Source organism: Oryctolagus cuniculus, chromosome 13 (genome assembly GCF_051225735.1).
Source record: "Oryctolagus cuniculus isolate XC-2025 breed Fujian yellow rabbit chromosome 13, ASM5122573v1, whole genome shotgun sequence".
NCBI lineage: Eukaryota > Metazoa > Chordata > Mammalia > Lagomorpha > Leporidae > Oryctolagus > Oryctolagus cuniculus.
In genome coordinates this window covers 76,172,865-76,192,920 of record NC_142879.1, presented here as the reverse complement: position 1 = coordinate 76,192,920, position 20,056 = coordinate 76,172,865, and the positions used below count along the sequence as shown (strand labels likewise).

The window sequence follows — 20,056 nt, the reverse complement described above, 5'->3', positions numbered from 1 at the left end:
CTCCACTGCACTCCCTGGCCACAGCAGAGAGCTGGCCTGGAAGAGGGGCAACCGGGACATAATCCAGCACCTGGACCGGGACTAGAACCCAGTGTGCCGGTGCTGCAGGCAGAGGATTAGCTTAGTGAGCTGCGGCGCTGGCCTCCATCTCATATCTTAAAACAGGATTCCATAAAACATTATCTCCAGGACTGGATAAGAAGGATGGCCCATTTCCTCCATACAGTTAGTAGTCACTAAATATTACCTGAATGGATAAACGTGTTTGCTTTTGAAGCATTTCCTCAGCTGGAAAATTGCTTGAACAATTTAGATAATTATTGTCATTCAACAGTGTATGGACTTTGGAAGAGGGCATATAACTTTTTGTTAAGGTACCTGCAACCTATATTGGAGTACCTGGATTAGATTGCCAGTTCTGACTTCTGGCTCCACCTTCCTGCCAATGCAGGCAAAGGGAGGCAGTGGTAATGGCTCAAATAATTAGGTTCCTGCCATCCACGTGGGAGACCTAGACTGGACTATTTTCCTAGCTCCTTGGCTGAGCCCCAGCCTATGTGGGTATTTGGGGAGTGAACCAGCAGATGAGAGCTTTCTCTGTGTCTCTGTCTCTCTAACTCTCAAATAAATGAATAAACTTTAAAAAATAATAAAGTACAAAGTTTTATCCTACTTTATATTGTAAGTTCTCAAAGTGTTTTACTTCTGAGCACGCAGATGAAGAGACTGAGAGGAATAAGTAGTTGCCTACAAGTTCTAGAACTCTTAGTTCCAAGAACATTCCCTGGCTCCAGCCTTCTGGCTTAAACTGTTTTTGTCTAATTTATTTCTTCTATAGCTTTCCATATGGTCCTTCAGAACAGAAACTAGACTGCAACACTGGGTAATCTTTTATTTTTTTAACATGCATACAGCTTATGTTAATGTTCATGTTCATGGCTAGAAGACCCTAGACATGTGAGGCAGACGTCTAGTTGGAAATTTAACAGGATAAACAGGTGCATGGGTACCATTCATGACTTCACTCACACTCAGATATCTAGAGTATTGTATTTTCAATATGTATGTACACATTTCAAATAAAATTTATTTAAAAAGCATACTAAAATGTATTTACAATGAATTTTAGACTTGTAGTTAATGGGCATATCAATAAACTTAGTACATGTGATTTTCAACTTATATAACCAAAAATTCCCAGGGAGCCATAAGAACATTGGGTCTCATCTTGCACAAACACAGCTGTTGTTTGGAGAAAATAATATAATTAACAGATAATTTTCAGGAAGAATACTGTCAATAAAAATTAATCAAAGTATTGGCTTCCTATGAAATTTACCAAGCACACAATTATATAGTCCCACCTTTATCGGCAATATCCAAATAGAAAAGATGATGCTGGAACTCTCCTTTCTGCCCACATCCACAACCTTACAAACCTATAAATATACACACTTTGAAGATGGGGAATTGGCTTTAATTCCTGAGTTTTGAGATGATGCCAGAATAACTAAGAGGAAGCAACTTCTGTAGAGGAGTCCACACTGTAGACTGTATTCTAGAACCATCTGTGTATGAAGAGGCAGGTGCAGAAACCACGAAGTAAAAGACAGCACCAAAGGAGAGTGTGGAGAAGACAAAGAAGCAATCTTAGGGTATGGCCACAGATTGCTTAGGTTGAAAGAAGTTCATCTAAATGACTAGAAAAGATGTAAAAAGAATCACATTTAAAAAAATGCAAAGGGATCCAGCATTTCAAAAACTAGGAAATGGCCACCACAAACATGGAGTAGAGGCTGGAGAAACACTGGTAACTAGAAATGGGCATGGGGAAAGGTGATCTCTCCAAGAAACGGTCCCAGTGAAGACAGAAGCTAAATCTGATGGCTTCAGCTACTGACTGGAAGGTGGAAAAATGATGACTCAAATATCAACCACTGCAGCCAAACCGACACCAAAATAAGAGAAGATTAAAACTGCAAGGGAGCCCAATCAAGGGGAACTGGTGTCAGACTAGAGAAAACTGTTGGACTAGGATTTGAAATTCAGAAGTATCTAGTAGGGCACAAAAGTCTAGAGGAAGTAATGGAGGCCACCACACAGAGGAAGTGAGCGGCTGTGGGATCCATAACTGGGGTCAACAGTCATACTTGGGAAGAAGAGGTTACCAAGATGATGGAGCCACGTGAAGATATAATCCCTTTGGAATGAGAAAGAGTAAGTGAGGAAGCTCATTCCTCAGTTTTCTCAGCAAAATAGAAGCAGGGTTACTGGAAAACTGTGGGGCTTGGTGTCCTAGCCAGCCAAAGCAGAAGGGAGTAGCCATGGAGGCCAAAGCACTTGAGGACAAATAGATGATTGGAGCTTTGCCAAGTGCCATCAGGAGCACTGTTTACTCAATGGTCAAGTCCTGTGACTTTTCTCTAGGCATTCTCTGTGATCCATAAGTACAAATGAAGGCAAGAAATGATGGGGATGCATGCTAGATACCAACCTGAGCAGGTCAAGGGAGGGAGGAAGCTGGGACAGCACCAAGCATTCTCTGTTGTGAGATGTCAGAAACCATGGGCTCTACAGTGCTGTGTTTGAAACTAAATGGACCTCCTCCCCACCACCATCTCCTGCCCACACTGCGGATCACTGGGTTAAGCTGCTGCCTGTGGTGACAGCATCCTATATGGGCACCATTTTGAGTCTGGCTGCTCTGCTTCCAATCCAGTTTCCTGCTAATGCTCTTGGAGAAGCAGCAGAGGATGGCCCAAGTGCTTGGGCCCCTGCACCCAAATGGGAGACCCTGATCATTGTGGCCATTTGGGAAGTGAACTAGCAGATGGAAGATATTTCTCTCTCTCTCTCTCTCTCTCTCTCTCTCTCTCTCTCTCTCCTTCTGTCTCTCCTCTCTCTGTGTGTAACTCTGCCTTTCAAATAAATAAATAAATCCTTTAGAAAAGAAAGAAACAGAATGGAGTAAGGAAGCTTCTAGTGTGGAAGCTGTTCCTAGTTGCCTAACGCGATAGAAAACATGTCTTATGTGGATGCTTCTGCATATTCTCTTCTTCCTTGCAGCTTAACTCAACTCCCCAACTTTGGAATGGCCTCCTGACCTCCTTCCTACCTTCATAGTTGCCCCACCTCTGTGCTCAGATAGCAACCCTCGGCCAAGTTCTCCTATAGTATCTATTGCACTCTCATTCAATCCGTGCATTCTTTCTAGGGCCTGTTCTAAACTGAACTCTGTGGCAACATGAACTGTTCCCTGAATCCCTGAGCCTGGCACTCAAATTGCATGGCAGTCACTGACTGAATAATATTTATTGGCCGGCGCCGCGGCTCAATAGGCTAATCCTCCGCCTGAGGTGCTGGCGCCCTGGGTTCTAGTCCCGGTCGGGGTGCCGGATTCTGTCCTGGTTGCCCCTCTTCCAGGCCAGCTCTCTGCTGTGGCCCGGGAGTGCAGTGGAGGATGGCCCAGGTCCTTGGGCCCTGTACCCGCATGGGAGACCAGGAGAAGCACCTGGCTCCTGGCTTCTGATCAGCGCGGTGTGCCGGCCGCAGTGGCCACTTGGGAGTGAACCAATGGAAAAGGAAGACCTTTCTGTCTCTCTCTCTCTCACTGTCCACTCTGCCTATCAAAAAAATAATATTTATTTAACATTTATTACTGGGGTGTTCAGGCAGTACCTTCAGCTGAAGGCAGAAGACAAAGATCATAGGATTACAGAAGTTCTCTGCTCTAGCCTTTTCATTGTATGACACAGGTTGATTTGAAGTCCTTGACATCACTTACTTGCTTGCTCTCTGCAACACAGCTGACCAGTGCTGTCTCCTGTGTGTTCCGTGTCTGTTTTGGTTTCAATTTCATAAAACTCCATTGGAATCTAGACAAGATCTGGCAGGACCACATAGAACTGGAGGTAGGAATGCCTGAACCACAAGCTGGCAATAATACTCATGGAGGGAAACTGACCCTCAGAGCAATGGAGGAAGCACCAAGCCACACCATGGGCAAGAGGTGTACAAGTGAGTGACCCAATAAACAGGTAATAAAAGTCTGGGATGCCAGAGTGCACACACAGTAATGGACCAGAGGTTTAAAATATTCCCATGTCCTTGCTACTTCTGTGAGAGCACAGGAATGGGTGCTGTGTTTGGTTGTTTTCTACAATATCTGTGTATTTTAACATTATTCATCCAATACTACTAATCCATTTACAGACCATTTATGTAATTCAGAAATTCCTACAAATGAACAGCACAGTTAGAATTACCACATCTTGTTCTCAAAAGCCCTGATTCCCCCATAAAACACCAACATGTTTGTTTTTAGGCAACCATTCTCTCACAAAGTTTTATGGAAAATTATCTTGAATATGAACTGTCTTATATCTATTACTTTAAAATGACTAAATAGGCATTTAAAGTTACATGTCTAAGTATTTGCCTCACTGTGCTATTTTTGTTGTTTAATTTTAGCTGGATCATGTTCTTGCAGTTCCAAGAGTTCTTCAAACTGTAATAACAACATTGTTTGTTTACTTTCTGGGTAGCTTGAAGCAAGGGGAAAATCATACTTTAAAGGATTCGGTGTCCTTAGCTCAGGCGGCTGTGACTTAAACAACAGAAATTTATTGATCACAGTTCTGGCAGCTGAGAAGCTCAAGGTCAAGGCACCAGCAGATTTGGTGTCCAGTGAGGACTCTCCTCCTGGTTTGCAAATGGTCATCTCATTGTCCTCCCAATGCCAAGAGGAGAGAGATCTCTCTCACGTCACCTCTTAGAGAGACACTAACCCCATTTATGAGGGCAGAGCCCTCCTGACCTAAGCACTCAGAGTTCTCCCTTTAAGTAGCAATGAATTAGGGCAGAGCACAAACATTCAATCTACATTATTCAGTTTAAGCCAAAAGGTGTATTTAAAAGACTAACTCCTGTTCCTAATCCACCTAGAAAGATACCTGATTCAATTCAATATTAAATGGTACCCCTGTGGATTCCAATTCAATCCCATCAAGGTGGCATGTGCCAATGCCATCACACTATTCCAAGTGATCAATTTCAGTTCACAATTGATCATAATGAAAGGACTAAGAGTCAAAGGGAGCACATAAACAAGTCTAGTATCTGCTAACACTAACCGATAGAATAAATAAAGGGGAGAGTGATCCAACATGGGAAGTGAGATACTCAGCAGACTCATAGAATGGCGGATGTCCTAAATAGCACTCTGGCCTCAGAATCAGCCCTAAAGGCACTCGGATCTGGCTGAAAAGCCCATGAGAGTATTTCAGGCATGGAAAGCCAAGTCACTCTGGCAAAAAGATCTCTGTGAGTGAGATCCCAGTGGAAAGAACAGGTCTTCAAAGAGGGAGGTGCCTTTCTCTGAAGGGAGGAGAGAACCTCCACTTTGACTATGACCTTGTCTAAACAAGATAAGAGTCGGAGAACTCAAGGGGCTTCCATAGCCTTGGAAACTCATGACTGGTGCATAGGGAGATTACTGATGCCATAAACAGGAGTGTCAATTTGTAAAGTCAACAACAGGAGTCACTGTGCACTTACTCCTCATGTAGGATCTCTGTCCTTAATGTGCTGTACACTGAGGCTTAATGCTATAACGAGTACTCAAACAGTATATTTCACTTTGTGTTTCTATGGGGGTGCAAACTGTTGAAATCTTTACTTAATGTACACTAAACTGATCTTCTGTTAAAAAAAAAAAAAAAAAAGAAACTATCAATTCCCAACTTGACTCTCACTGGGATTAAACATGACAATAGGTCTGATCTGATTTCATCATCATTTAAAAAAAAATCATCTATTATTTTTCACTTTATGTTTCTGTGTGGGAACAAACTGTTGAAATCCTTACTTAAGGTATAATAAGCTGATCTTCTGTATACTAAGATAATCGAAAATGAATCTTGATGTGAATGGAAGGGGAGAGGGAGTGGGAAAGGGGAGGGTTGTGGGTGGGAGGGACGGTATGGGGGGGAAAGCCATTGTAACCCATGAGTCGTACTTTGGAAATTTATATTCATTAAATAAAAGATAAAAAAAAATAAATAAATAAAAATAAAAAAAATAAATACATCTTTCTCAAAAAAAAAAAAAATGGTACCCCTGTTAGGAGCCAAGAGACTGTCTTTCCAGTTCCCAGTGCCTGCATCCTCGGGAAGGCTGCCCAGCTGTCATGGAGAGAGGTTGTTCATTCTCCCAAATGTGCCAAATCAAAATCATCAGGAGGTCAAATGAAGGAAGCAAAGCTTCTAGCATGGATGAGTAGAGAATGTTCTGTCTGCTTCATGGTGGGGAATACAGAACTTTAGAAAAGACCATGAAGATAACCCATTCTGATGCCTTTCCTTCTCCAATGAACAAGAGGACTGGACCCCAGGGATGTGGACTCCCTCTAGGAACCTGTGGGTCAATTGTTAGGACTCACTAACATTAGCTATTATGATAACAATGAGGTTTATCATTTGTCTCCTCCAACTGCAACATTTTTCTCAATGTCACTCAGTTACTCACTTAGTAACCTTCCCTACTTATCAATGCTCAAGGATAAGAAATGGTGGGGCAGATGGTGACATAGGGTCACAACTCACAAAATGGATTCTGGAGATGTAGCCTTAGTCCTGCTCTGTCTCTTAGATGACATGAGGGGAAATCACTCAAGTGCACTCTGCCTCAGTTTCCCCATCTGGGAAGAGAAGTTCTCCTTCCTTCTGCATTTAAAGTCCTTGCTGTTCACAATACACATGGTCAATAGATAATGCAACATTTTTCCATTAGATGAAAAGTTCCTAAATATAACATTGGTGTGGGATTTCAGGCTCACAAATCCCAATATTCAGCTAAAACAAAAAAGTCAATAGTTAATACCTTTTGCAGAGAGAGAGAGAGAGAGAGAGAAACTACAACTAAAGAGGAAGAGAAAGAAAAGTGGCATTTGTTCAAAGTAAAAATAATTTTTAAAAATACAAGCTCAACTTTGACACTTTATTTTTTTTCTGGGTAAGAGTACTGATGGGTATCTCACTGGGGTATTTTTTCTGCTTCTAAATAAGGCAACAGCAGAAGCAGTAGGTCTTGCCTAGTAACAGCCCCCTGGCTGCAGTGTTGGGGGCTGCACCTGCAACAACAGATCCTTGCTCCAAGTGCAACACAGTGTCCCGGGCCTCTTGGCTCATGGGCTGCATGCCAGCTGGGATTTATATAATAGGAAGGTCCTCTGTAGCCTGACCAGGCCCTGGCTGGCCCTCTCTCACATTCCTCCTCTTTCTCTGGGCCCTAACATATGGAAGCACACGTTAGCAGTTTGGGTTGGTCATCTTTGCATCTCTGGCATGAAAACAGGCAATTTAGGAAGATGAGAGTCAAATAGTACAGCTAACAGACCATGGTCTGGTGGCTTCAGGGAGTGGGGAGACACCAAGACTCTAAAATGGGATTGTAGGGTCACCAGCACTCACTCACTCCTGAAGCCACTGAGTCTGAGACGTGGATGTCATTTGCTACTCAAATGTTTCCCTCAGGGAGGGAAGTACACTCAACAATGTCTTCACTCAGACTTCTCTCCCAGTGCTAAGCATGCCTTCGCATTTCATGCACAGGCTCCTCCGGCATCATCACCTCCCGTGAGGCCAGCATCAGACTCTTCCATTCTGGCTCACATCAAACTATTCTATTTCCCTGACCACAACTGTTCTTTCCCTGCTGTTTGGCTCAAGGGTTCCCATCCCCACATCCATCTGCTTCCTGACTATACTCTTCACGCCAAGTGTCCCTGAGAAGACCAAGAAGATCAAAGAGTGAGAACTTTGTGAGTAAGGAGTGGGGCTTTAGGGTCCTCCCTAGCCTCACTTCTCATTGAGAAGGCTCTCCAGGGGGTGTTCAGAAAGGGGAGGGTGACATTCATTGGCTTTTGAAGCCCTTTCAATTGCAATTTTTTTTTAAAAGATTTATTTCATTTATTTGAAAGACAGGTACAGAGAGAGGTAGAGACAGAGAGAGAGAGAGAGAGGTCTTCCATCTGCTGCTTCATTCCCCAAATGACAGCAACGGCCGGAGCTGAGATGATTCGAAGCCAGGAGCTTCTTTCGGGTCTCCCAAGCAGGTGCAGTGGCCCAAAGACTTGGGTCATCTTCTACTGCTTTCCCAGGCCATAGTAGAGAGTTGGTTCAGAAGTGGAGCAGCCGGGACTCGAACCAGTGACCATATGGGATGCCGGCGCTGCAGTCCAGGGCTTTAACCCACTGCGTCACAGTGGTAGCCCTGACTGCAATCCTGTCTTTAGGGGATGCTATTTGTCCATGTTCTAGAACCAAAGCCCCTTGTTCATGCTGATCGCCAGGTTTTTGTCTGTGGGAAACAGGTGGAGTCTTTGTAGATTTCTAAGCATATACCCTCTTCCTGCTGAGAAGCAGCAAGCAGGCTGATGGGCTCCCTCTGTGTTCTCTCGCCACCACCCCAGCACCACACACACACATAATTTATCATCACCTAGAAGGCTACAAGCAAAAAAAGCCTCCAGGAATTATGACAAAGGCTGAAGAACTCTAAGTAAAAGGTTTTGTCATTCCGCTGGCCAACTCTCTAGCACCAGACAAGCCAGTTATAAAACAACCACATGGAATTGTCCTGTTTATTAAAACCACTTCACTTATTGGAATAAACTGAAGAAAAGCCGCTGGCAAGTGAAGTGGTTTACAGAGATCGGTATCTGGGATGGAGACTTTTTAATTTCAATCCATTTTTTTTTACAAGAGGAAAACCAACTTTTGAGAGCAAGATAGCATAGCCGAAGAAAATCATGTCCTAAGAAAAAGCTTAATGATTTACAGGGATCACATTTATTTGATGTTTTCATGACCAGTGGTGTGGGCTCCATGGGAGATTCCTTTGAGACAGAGGTTGGCTGCACATCTGGAGAACACCATAACACCAAAAGGAGATTCCTAAGCCTGAACATGAGGCAAAAAGCAGATCAGCCAAATTTGGCCATTTCCACGGAGAAAACAAGTTATGCAGCAACCTTCCTTCATCAGGAAAGCTTATTTTATGGCAGGCTACAAGCTGGATAAGCCAACGGATACAACATACAGACTTTTTTGCTTTTAACCGTGACCCTTTTCTCTTTTGTGCTAACACGTTTCTCTACTGTAGATGGGGGAATGAGGGGTGGAGAAGCAGGAAGGGAAAGCAGAAAGAAATAATATTTTCACTCAAGCTTCTTGCCCCTGTATGTCATTCAAGCAGACGTCATACCTATACTCCATCAGGGTAAGCACATTTCCAAGAGACCAGACATGCGCGAGAGACAAGAAGCACTCTACCATGGGGTCTCCTAAAATCACCTCGCTGTTGTGCACACATCGTTAAGGCTGCCAGTTTCAGAGTCCCCTAGATGTTCCCAGTGCTGTCTCTGTGTCGAATGGATGAGATGCCAGGTAATCCTTATACTCGCCATCAATCAGTTTGGCTGCATTGTTCCTGGCAAACCAGCAGTCTATCTGCTCTTCCCCATTGTAGATCTTCCTTTGTTTCCAGACCACTGGGACTCGATGCCCTTTCACCTTTAGAATGGTCTCAGACCTCCCTTCTGCCTGAGGGAGTGGAGGATGTGTAAGATTCTTGCTGAGCCCTGCAGGATCCTCTATGAGTTTGGCATCTTGGTTCAGGAACTGACCTGGGAGGACAGAGAAGCATCCTATGTAAGGACAACGCAGACGATGTCAGGTTGAAGTCTAATTTCAATGATATCAGTGGCAGGAGGGATTGTAACTGACCACAATTCTAGGTTAGACTCCCTAGAAGGCAGTCACACATGATCCAGTGCCAGTGACAGATCCACGTACCCTGGAGCATATACAGCAGAGAGGGCCGACCTTTCATTCACTGTGGCTGCCTCTTCTGGAAGCTGCCCAATGGCTAATGCTGGCTGGTTACCTAACCAACCAATGGAGATAATCCGTCTCCCACAGAGTCTGGAGGACAGTTAAACAGGGAAGTGGGGTCAGGGGTTCCCTCTTTCCTCCCTGGTTAGAAATCCCTCTCCCTAGAATCCATTTGGTGGGCCTGCACCAGGACACCGTCAGTAAAATTCATTGCTAACTCTCATCCTCAGGATTCTCCAGGTCAAATAAGGGCATAGCTCAGGCTAAAAGAACACAGATCTGCATCTCTGAGTGGGAGCTAATGCTTGGCAACCAGGCTCTGCAAAACGCATCCAGCCCAAGTGCCAGGAAATCCTGCTTTCTAAACTGAGCCCTGGCAATGGCTCACTCTCTATTTTTGGGAAAGGGGCCCACATGAAATTGCACATTGAAGAAAGTCAGCCAAAATGGCCTGTCTGCTGCTGACGGCCATGTGGAAGGGATCAGCAGATACCTTTCATGCTGGTGCTGGGCTGTGGGGTGCCTTTTAGCTGAGGGGTAAGGAGCCAGACCTTAAGATGATTGCTCTCCATTCCTTTCTTTGCTTTCCCAGGAGACTAGGGAGAACTAAACCCCACTTTAGTTCCAGAAAGTCATGGGAGGCAACAAATCTAATTCATTATTAATTACTATGAATACAGTTGGCCCTCTGTACCTGTGAGCTCCCCATCTATGGATTCAATAAATATTATTCAATAAATATTATTCAATTAAATATTATGTTGTTGCTGACATGTACTACATATTTAGGTCTGCAATGGTTGTGCCTGTACTGAACACATACAGACTATTTTTCTTGACATTAGTCTGGAGTTGATTTAAAGTATTTGGGAGGATACCCATAGGTGACATGCATTTATCACATTATTTTACATAAGAGACTTGAGTATCCTTTGGGTAGTCAAGGGGGGGCAGGTGTCCCAGAACCAATATCCTACATATATGAACAACTTTACATATATATGGACCCCATTCTTACTGAATTTCTCAATCAAGCTAAATATATTGGCAATATTAGCTTCACCGTGGGGGGTTTACTTCTGTCCTCTCAACCCAACGTAAAGAAGAGAGCAGCTGCCTACCTAACAGTCCATGGCAGTTGTTGGAAAGGCCTTTGCTGTTGGAGATGTAGAAGCCCAGGTGGTTTCGCTGGAAGGGTGCAGGCTTTTTGTAGAGGTGGATGAGGATGACGAAGGCAATGGTGCCCTGGATGGTGACGGTGACATTGGCATTGGCAGACACCGACACCTCCAACCCCCGACTCCCCACCACCACGCTCTGGTTGCAGGGGAGGACCAGCCTGTCCCCACCATCCAGGATGACTCTGCTTGGTGTGATCTCGAGATAAGACCTCTCCGGCTTATTGATGAGGATAGTGATGGTGCGGAAGTAAGTGCGCTGTTTCTTGTGACCGTTGGGAGGAGCAGGGGCCCCGATTAATTCTCCATTCACTGTCACACCTCAAAAGTTGAGGGGAAGAGAACAATGGTTACAAAAACTATCTCCATTTTCCTGCTGATGGCAGCTAGTCAGAATTTCCTTACTCATTCTTGCTCCTCTAAAACGATGAATGATGTCTAACTCACACACAGAGGATTCTTGGCAGTTATGCAATGAGTGAATGAGTGAAGCCATGAGTGAATTCCCCCCTCTCAGCACCCGATGACGGACCAGTCCATTGGGGTAGGGAAAAGAAGATGTCAAACAAAGTGGCTTCCATGTGTGTTAGCTCTCAGTCTAGTCTGTTTCAGGAGCAAAGTCTTATGCTAACCTGAGGTGTATTTTGTAGCTACCAGTTTTGAGATCTGGTGATATCATTGAGCAGAGTGGTAAAATGCAAAGGTTAGACCTTTGTATTCTGAAAACTCAGTTTTTCCTCTTACTAGGTATTGATTCTCAGACAAGTCCTTGAAAAACAATTGAGCCTTGGTTTCCTCATCTATAAAATGTTAAGAATGTAAAACCTAATAAAATCTTTCTGAGGCTCCCAGAAGTCTATGTGTAAGCTAAAACTGGCCATTAAATGCAACTGCTTTATTTTTTCCTTCATCATAATGAACATAACTGCACTTTTCTGGACTTCAGCAAGGCCTGTAAGCCAGCCCCTAGGGGTCCACGCTGTCCAGCTGAACAGCAAACAGATGGCAATTGCACAGGAGATGTGCCGGAATGAATTCGATGATGCATATAAAATGTGTTTTCCTGTCAGACAAAGAGGCAATTTGCAATAACAAAAGATCAGCTATTCTTATTTCCCTGCTTTGGGGCTAATCTTCCTAATAAATCTTGACTTATAACTTCTTAGACACCCAATGAGAAAAGGGCCTTCTCTTGAGTAAGAGGTCAAGACAAGAAGAGAATTCCCCCATGAGCAGAGCCCCTGATCTTCAGCCACAAGGCTCCAGGCATCACTGGGCTCAGTTCCCATCAAGGACTTCTTGAACAATGCAGAAGCCATGGGCACTGCCCCTAGGAGAGGTGTACTTCCACAGAGGGGTACAGTTAGGCCCTGACCTTCTTCCTAAGTCCTGCAAAATTAGAAACATTAGACAGTTGGCCCTGAGGCTAGAGAACTCTGCAAGAAGATAAATGGCAAAGGAGTCCCCAGATCAAAATTTAAACAGTTACATCATACATGTCACCCAGCTGGGTACCCTCGGCACATGACCTTTCCAAGACACCCATTTTCTCAGCACTGAGAAATGCCAGTACATTTGCACAGAGCCAGGCCAGGTGGCTGTCTACACGGCCAGTCCCAGGCGTTACTATCTGTATTGAATTCAAAAAACTCTACAGATAGAAGGGAACCAGGGCCCCTTATATTTGGGTGTGATCACGGCCCACAGCTGTGTGACTAACATCTGGGCCTTCCATCTAAATCATCAAGGAGCTGAAATGAATCAACTTGAACCCTTGCTTCCCCCCTTGCACAGCTTTCAAAAGGAAAAACATAAGGAGAATGATGTCATGAATTTGTATAGCATTGAGCACCTATAAGGCAACTTCATATCCACTGTTTAATTTGATCTACTTTATAACAGCCCTATGAGGCTAGCAGAGTATCACTATCTACAACTGTACCTCTTACGACATATGCTCAAGGCCAAACAACACTTAAGTCATAAAATATCCATTTAAACATGTCATTCTGACTTCAAGTCCAATTCCTTACTTAGTCATCTACAGTAGCCAAGGAGCATCCATGAGGTGCCCTTATATGACTTGAACATTCATCTGCAGAACAGAGAGGGATATAATATCTACCTGGTCCTTGTCAAGGATGCCACAGGAAGGGCAGAACTCACCGGAATCCATGTGGTCAGAGACCAGCCGGAGGATGTCCCCGGGCTCTCCATCAATGTTAAAGCACACTGTGAGCTTGCTCAAGGGGAAATCCACCACAAAGTGAGGATCCCCGTCCACTGCAGGGCCGGGAAAAAAAGGGGAAGAAAAGAATGACATTTACTGCACACATATCTAATAGCATAAGCACCACTTGATATTTTCTCTGAAATAACATATTTAATCCTAATAGTCCTAGAAGGGTGGCATCCTTAATTCCTAAATGAGGAGAATGTCCCAGTTAGCATGTAGTAAAGGAAAATATTTGATTCCAGGTCTTCTAATGCTTCTTCACCATACTTTAATTAAACAGAAAATTAAGCTCTGAGAGAGGTAAGAGGGTACTATGTTTGGGATATGGTTTGTATGTGCCCCTCAAGGATTCGTGTGTTGGATGCTTGGTCACTAAGGTGGTAGTATTAGGACGCAGTGACATCTTTAAGAGGTGAGACTTAGTAGAAGGTGGGACACTAGCTCTTGTGAAAGAGGGTGGTTATAAAAAGAGCAAGAAGGGGTAGGTGTTAGGGCACAGTAGCTAACATGCTCCCTAAGATGCCTGCATCTCATACTGGAGTGCTGGGGTTTGAATCCTTGCTCCACTTCCCTTTCAACTCCCTGATAATGTGCTACCTGGAAGGCAGCAGGTGATGGCTCAAGTATTCGGGTCTTCCACATGGGAGACTTGGGGAGACCTGGATGGAATTCTGGGCTCTTGGCTTTGGCCCAGGCCAGCTGCAGTTGTGGGGAGTTCTGGGGAGTGAACCAGATGGAGAATCTCTCTCTCTTTCTCTGATGATTTGCCTTTCCAATAAATACAAATAAACAAATAAATAAAACTTTTAAAAAGAGCAAGACTTGCCCCTCCCTACTCTCAAGGTACATCTCACCTTGAGACCTTTCCCTCTCTCACGCACTCCCACCATGATGCCACCCATCATGTTGTGACAGAGTCAAGGGGGCCCTGACCAGGGGCTGGACAGATGAGACCGCCTAATACTGAACTTTCTGCCTCCAAAACAGCGAGCCAAATAAATCTTTTTTCTTTGTAAGTACCTAGATTTATAAATACCCAGTATTTTGTTACAACAACAAAAAACAGGCTAATACAGAAGGGTATGAAAAGGAAGAGATGCTACCATCTACCCTCAACTACTACTGAGTCCACGTTCTTCAGTGGCTTATGTGGATTTGCCATATCACTCTTTTTGACCTATAACTGCCCCTGTGAAGGTATCTGAATGGGGACTCTTCCTTTCGGACTACAGGAGCTCAAGGGCACTCCTCCCAGGAAGCTGTAGGCTATCTCGGGAATATTCACAGCATCAGTGGCACACAGTCCTCACAAGCAAGCTCTAATAGCCAAGCCCAGTTTGGAAGCAGTGACAAATGAACCATAAGGAGTCAGCAGGAGGTCAGTCAGTAGAGTTGGTGATGGTGATAGAAATTCTTCCTTGGGGTCACACTGACTTTACTACTCTCAATGTTCTTTTTTTTGCCCAGATGAGAACACAAAGTTCAGCTGTCCCATAGTTCTTGTTCATTCTCCTCATGTTTCTCTCTGTTAAAGAGGAACAGCCTTGCTTCTCCCATACAGACAGAACATTTCCCAAGGGTCTATATCAGTTGTCTTTTCTTACTGGGTTGGAGATTTCATTTCCTTCTCATTTGTACACCAACTGCACCATGTTCCTCAGTGTCTGTCTACTTCATGTGTATGTGCGCATGTGTGTACATGACCCTGTGCATGCCGGAGGTAGGGGCCATGAGTAGTCTCATCTTTTCAAGCTCATAACTGCTGGAAAATTCTTTCTCTCCAGCATCACTCGGGAGGGCCATTGAGAGAATCTAATCTGGCTGCTAAGTGCCTCAATCACCCCATGAATGGCAACACATCAAGAAACACAACATATTTATTTCTCTTGATGGAAAAACAAATGGCATCTGGCTGGAGGAGGCAAACATCCCGTGTCCACAGGCTCTCTTTAGGTGTGATTGCAGCTTAGCTGACCATGCTGAGAGTGTCTATGTGTGCCTGCCACATCATTTTTACTCAAATCATCCAACTCACTGTAACGGGAAAAATGTTGCCTGTTCCAAAAAGCGGGGGAGGGGTCTGAAAGTCATGACTCCAGGCAGCGTCCAAGAGGAAAGCTTTCTTGCATTCCATAAAGCACATGTGTTTCCAAAAGCATGATGCGCTGTCCACTGGAGACTGCAGTCTCTACCCCCGTAGCTAATCCCAGGGATGTCCCCGACTTTAAGAACACGCACGTGCAGCCCATCCACAGAAAGGGGATGATCGGACTTAACAAGGGAAGATTTGGACCCTGCAAGAATAAAACCCAGTCCCATACATTACTGTTCCATCTGGACTTTTGTTATAACCCCAGGAAGCTGGCAAGAGGAAATGTTTTGACATTTTGAATCCCTCTTGCGTTCTAAAGCCAAGGACTTAAAAACAAAAACATATCCTGCTTCTCACACCAGGCATTTTGATTTTTGTAACCATCTTTTCAGACGTAACACCAGAGGCTGGACACATGCACACTTCAGATCTCTAAAACAAATGTCTTTTAAACTCAATAAGGATCAAAACGCGCCTCTCTTATCCACCTATTCTCCTCTCGGGCTCTTGCCAGGTTCCGTTGGGATCATGTTATCTCCTTGGTGTTTATGTAGTGGCTAAATGATGGCCTGGTTCTTAGCATCTGCTTGATGCTGGCGTGGGCTAATTAAATACAAGTATGGGTCAGGAAGCTTTGTCCTGTGAGCTGGCGTTTTAATCGGCTTAAGAGAATTCCTGGGTGCTCTTTGTCTAAGCATCCCCTGCGGTCCATCCACACACAACCGCATCCTTTCCTTTACCTGATGTTTTCGATATTTTAATTCTTGGGTCAAACGGTTTCTTGAGTGTAGCTCCTGAAAAAGGAGATGGAAGAGAATACCACTATTACTTATGTAAAGAGGATTCAGTGAGGAGTATGGGGAGAAGTTAATCAAACACAGATTTTGTTGTAACTTAAGAGAGCAAAAAAAAAAAAAAAAAAAAAACTGTTTTAAAACATCATTTGCTAGCGGCACCGGCACACCGGGTTCTAGTCCCGGTCGGGGCGCCGGATTCTGTCCCGGTTGCCCCTCTTCCAGGCCAGCCCTCTGCTGTGGCCAGGGAGTGCAGTGGAGGATGGCCCAGGTGCTTGGGCCCTGCACCCCATGGGAGACCAGGAAAAGCACCTGGCTCCTGGCTCCTGCCATCGGATCAGCGCGGTGCGCCGGCTGCAGCGCGCCGGCCGCGGCGGCCATTGGAGGGTGAACCAACGGCAAAGGAAGACCTTTCTCTCTGTCTCTCTCTCTCACTGTCCACTCTGCCTGTCAAAAATAAAAAAATAAATAAATAAATAAAAACATCATTTGTTCCTCTTCTAGAGGAAGCATTATCTCAAAACACAAATATTGTGGAAAACATGGAGGATGGGTTACTTTATTCTTTGATAAATTGGGTAATATGTCTCTTTTCTGTGATTTCTATATATGTAATAGTGAGAAATAATCCATCCCACTGAAGATATGGTTCTGAGATGAGAGGGAAATGGAGAGTTGTGGTCTAATGGGTATAGTTTCAGATTTACAAGATGAAAAACTTCCAGGGGCCAGTGCTGTGGCATAGTAGGCTAAGCCTCTGCCTGTGGTGCCGGCATCCTACATGGGCACCAGCTGCTGTCCTGGCTGCTCCTTTTCTGATATAGCTCTCTGATATGGCCTGAGAAAGCAGTGGAATATGGCCCAAGTGCTTGGGCCCCTGCACCTGCAAGGGAAACCCAGAGGAAGCTCTTGACTTGGCTTCGGATCTGCCCAGCTCCAGCCTTTGTGGCTCTTTGGAAAATGAACCAGCAGATGGAAGATAATTCTCTCTCTCTCTCTCTTTCTCTCTCTCTCTTTCCAGTTCTGAATTTCAAGTAAATAAAATGAAAATTTTAATTAACAAAGTTATCATGCCCATTTCACAGGTGAAGGATTGGAAGCTCAGAGAGGTTTGGAAACCTGCCCAAAGCCCAACATCTGGTCAGGATGATGGGCAGATGTTTACGTCATGCTCTCTCTACCACATCTAGATGCTTCTCAGAGTTTAGAGTGTGAGGAATAAATGCAAAGGTACTAATGGGTGCCTTGTGAGCCCTTCAGTTCTCTCCCCTAGAGAATGCAACCTGACACAGCAGAAAGATGCTAGTTTCCACAAATGACTACTACACAGAATACCATCCTCTGCTTTAGTCTAAATGCCATTCTCTTCTCCTGCCCTTGTCTCTGCCAATTCCTCACCCATCACCCCCAGTCCAGATCGCACTGACACAGACTGTGGCTGCTTCTGTTGGATTCTGAGTGATTGATTGCAAAGCGTAGATTATCTCTAGAGTCCTTGCTTGGGTCTCCTCACAGACATTCTCAAGAAAATAAAATCGAGCATACACATAAAATGGCATAACTCCAATGTACTTGAAAATAGAAAAAGACACTAAAAATCAGCATTTTTATTTGTTTGGTCATCTTGGTGCCTCCAATAATCTCTGGCATGTGATAGGCCCTCAACGTATTGATGATTTACTGATGGGCTGACTTTATTGGGCAACATTTCTGAGCCAGATGCCATCTTGTCTCAGTTCTCCAGAGAAACACGCTTTCTAACAAATCAAATGCAACAATCAAAGATACTCTGAAGAACTATAAGCTGCATGTAGGGTGTTACAGTATGATAAGATAAAAGACTCCTGCTGGGGCTACCATGGCCTTACAAGGAGCTCAGGTTGGCATCTGGGCCCCACATTCGTCCCATTTGGCCACCACTGGGGCTGTCTTACCTGACTGTGCACCAGCTCCTCGCAAGCTCTGCATCACTGTTTCAGGTCCCATGGCCGCCGACATGCCATGAGTGTCCTCTAGCCCATCCACATGAGCTGCTGACTTCCTCAGCTTCATGGAGGTGAAAGGGGTGAGGAAGTGATAGCTCACTGCCAGGGCCTGGGCCCTCTGCCTCAGTCGCTCTTTCTCCTGCTCATCATCGCTCTGCAGCCAGGAACTCTGCAGCTCCTTCACGGTGAGATAGCTCCAGAGACGCTCAATGTGATTGGAACCCCCTTCACCATCCCCTGGAGGCCTGGGGCTTCCTGGGACGTCACTCCCCACCTTCCGGGGCCCCACAGGCACATCCTTCTTCAGGATGACGAATTTCTTACTGTTGCTGGCCGTGACCTCCACATGCAATTGATCCAACTTCTTGTTTGTCAGCTTCCCAGCAATGATGATCTCTGAGCCATTGAAGTAGTTGGGAAACAGAGTTTTGGTGGCCTGCTCCACCAGGCCAGGGGGATAATCCATGCGGATGTCAGAAAGGAGAGGGGTCCTGATCTCGTCGTAGAACCTGCAGTAGAAGAATAGCAAGAGAGAGAATCAAGGCCTTTCTCTGGCTGCAGGCAGAGTAGAAATTACTGACTCTCAGAGGGGTGAAGCTGATTTTAGAAGTGATCAAGTCCAACAGTGTAGTTCTCGGAGGAGATAATTCGGCAGTAGCCTCAATAACACAGGTGAAAATGCACCCTCTCTCTCTCAAGGATTCTGAACCTATTTTTTTTTTCTTTCTTTTTTCTTTTTTTTAAGTTTTTTTTTTTTTTTGAAAGTCAGAGCTATGGGGGGTGGGGACAGAGAGAGCAAGAGAGAGAGAGAGAGAGAGAGCGCTTCCATCCACTGGTTCATTCCCCAGATGTCCACAATGGCCAGCACTAGGTTGCACCAAATCCAGAAGCCAAGAGCTTCATCTGGGTCTCTCACATGGGTGTCAGGGGCCCAAACATTTGGGCCATCTTCCATTGTTTTTCCCAGGCCATTAATAGAGAGCTGGATAGGAAGTGGAGCAGTAGGGATATGGACTGGCACCCATATGGGATGCCAGCATCCCAAGTGGTGGTGTTAGCCATGACACCACAACACTGGCCCCATCGGAGCCTCCTTTTCAACTCCTCTGCTGATGAGAAAGAACCACCGTACAGTAGACTAAAATCTTTCTCCCAGAAGTTTCTACCCATTGGTCTGGATAGCTGCTGGAGCAACACAAGGTTAGTCTGATCCACCTTCAACATGACAGCCATGTACATGCTTAAAAAGCAGTGCTGTAGGTTCCTTGAAGTCTTTATACAGCCAAATCAAACCACAATTGCACAACTGCCTATTTTTCACATGATACAATTTCAAGATTCATCAACTAGTTGGCAAATTTCCTTTGTACTCACCTAAGTTTCCCAAACAGACTTTAATAACGATATTTTTCTGGGGACAGCACTGTGACACAGCAGGTGAAGCCACCCTTTGCAGCACCAGCATCCCATATGGGCACTAGTTCGAATCCCAGCTGCTCCACTTCTGATCCAGCTCCCTGTTAATGTGTCTGGGACAACAGCAGAGGATGGTCCAGATGCTTGGGCCCCTGCGCCCACATGGGAAACCTGAATGAAGCTCCTGGATCCTGGCTCAGCCCTGGTTATTATGGCCATTTTGGGAGTGAATCAGCAGAAGGAAGATACCTCTCCTCTCCTCTCTCTGTCTCTCCCTCCCTCACTGTAATTCTTTCAAATAAATAAATAAGCCTTTAAAATAATAATAATTTTCTTAAAATCAAATACATACAATGGTACTTCATGGAAAATGTGTATTATGAAAAATTTCAAGGATTTAAATAATTTTTCACACCAAAATAAAGTTATTTTTTCAGCCCATTGTCCACGAACTCTTTGAAG

The 20,056-nt window shown here is 44.7% G+C and overlaps 1 protein-coding gene across 1 annotated transcript in view; it reads right to left on the bottom strand.

The window, feature by feature from the left end:
* Positions 1–1,063: 1,063 nt before the first annotated feature.
* ITIH5 (inter-alpha-trypsin inhibitor heavy chain 5) overlaps positions 1,064–20,056 on the bottom strand; it is a 112,027-nt gene continuing 93,034 nt past the window's right edge. The window contains exons 10-14 of the mRNA XM_002717611.6: positions 18,128–18,687; positions 16,140–16,193; positions 13,238–13,354; positions 11,015–11,392; positions 1,064–9,685 (exon numbers count right to left, since the gene is read on the bottom strand). Coding sequence (XP_002717657.1) covers positions 9,390–9,685; positions 11,015–11,392; positions 13,238–13,354; positions 16,140–16,193; positions 18,128–18,687 — 1,405 coding nt within the window. The 3' untranslated portion in view covers positions 1,064–9,389. The remainder of the gene's footprint in view (positions 9,686–11,014; positions 11,393–13,237; positions 13,355–16,139; positions 16,194–18,127; positions 18,688–20,056) is intronic.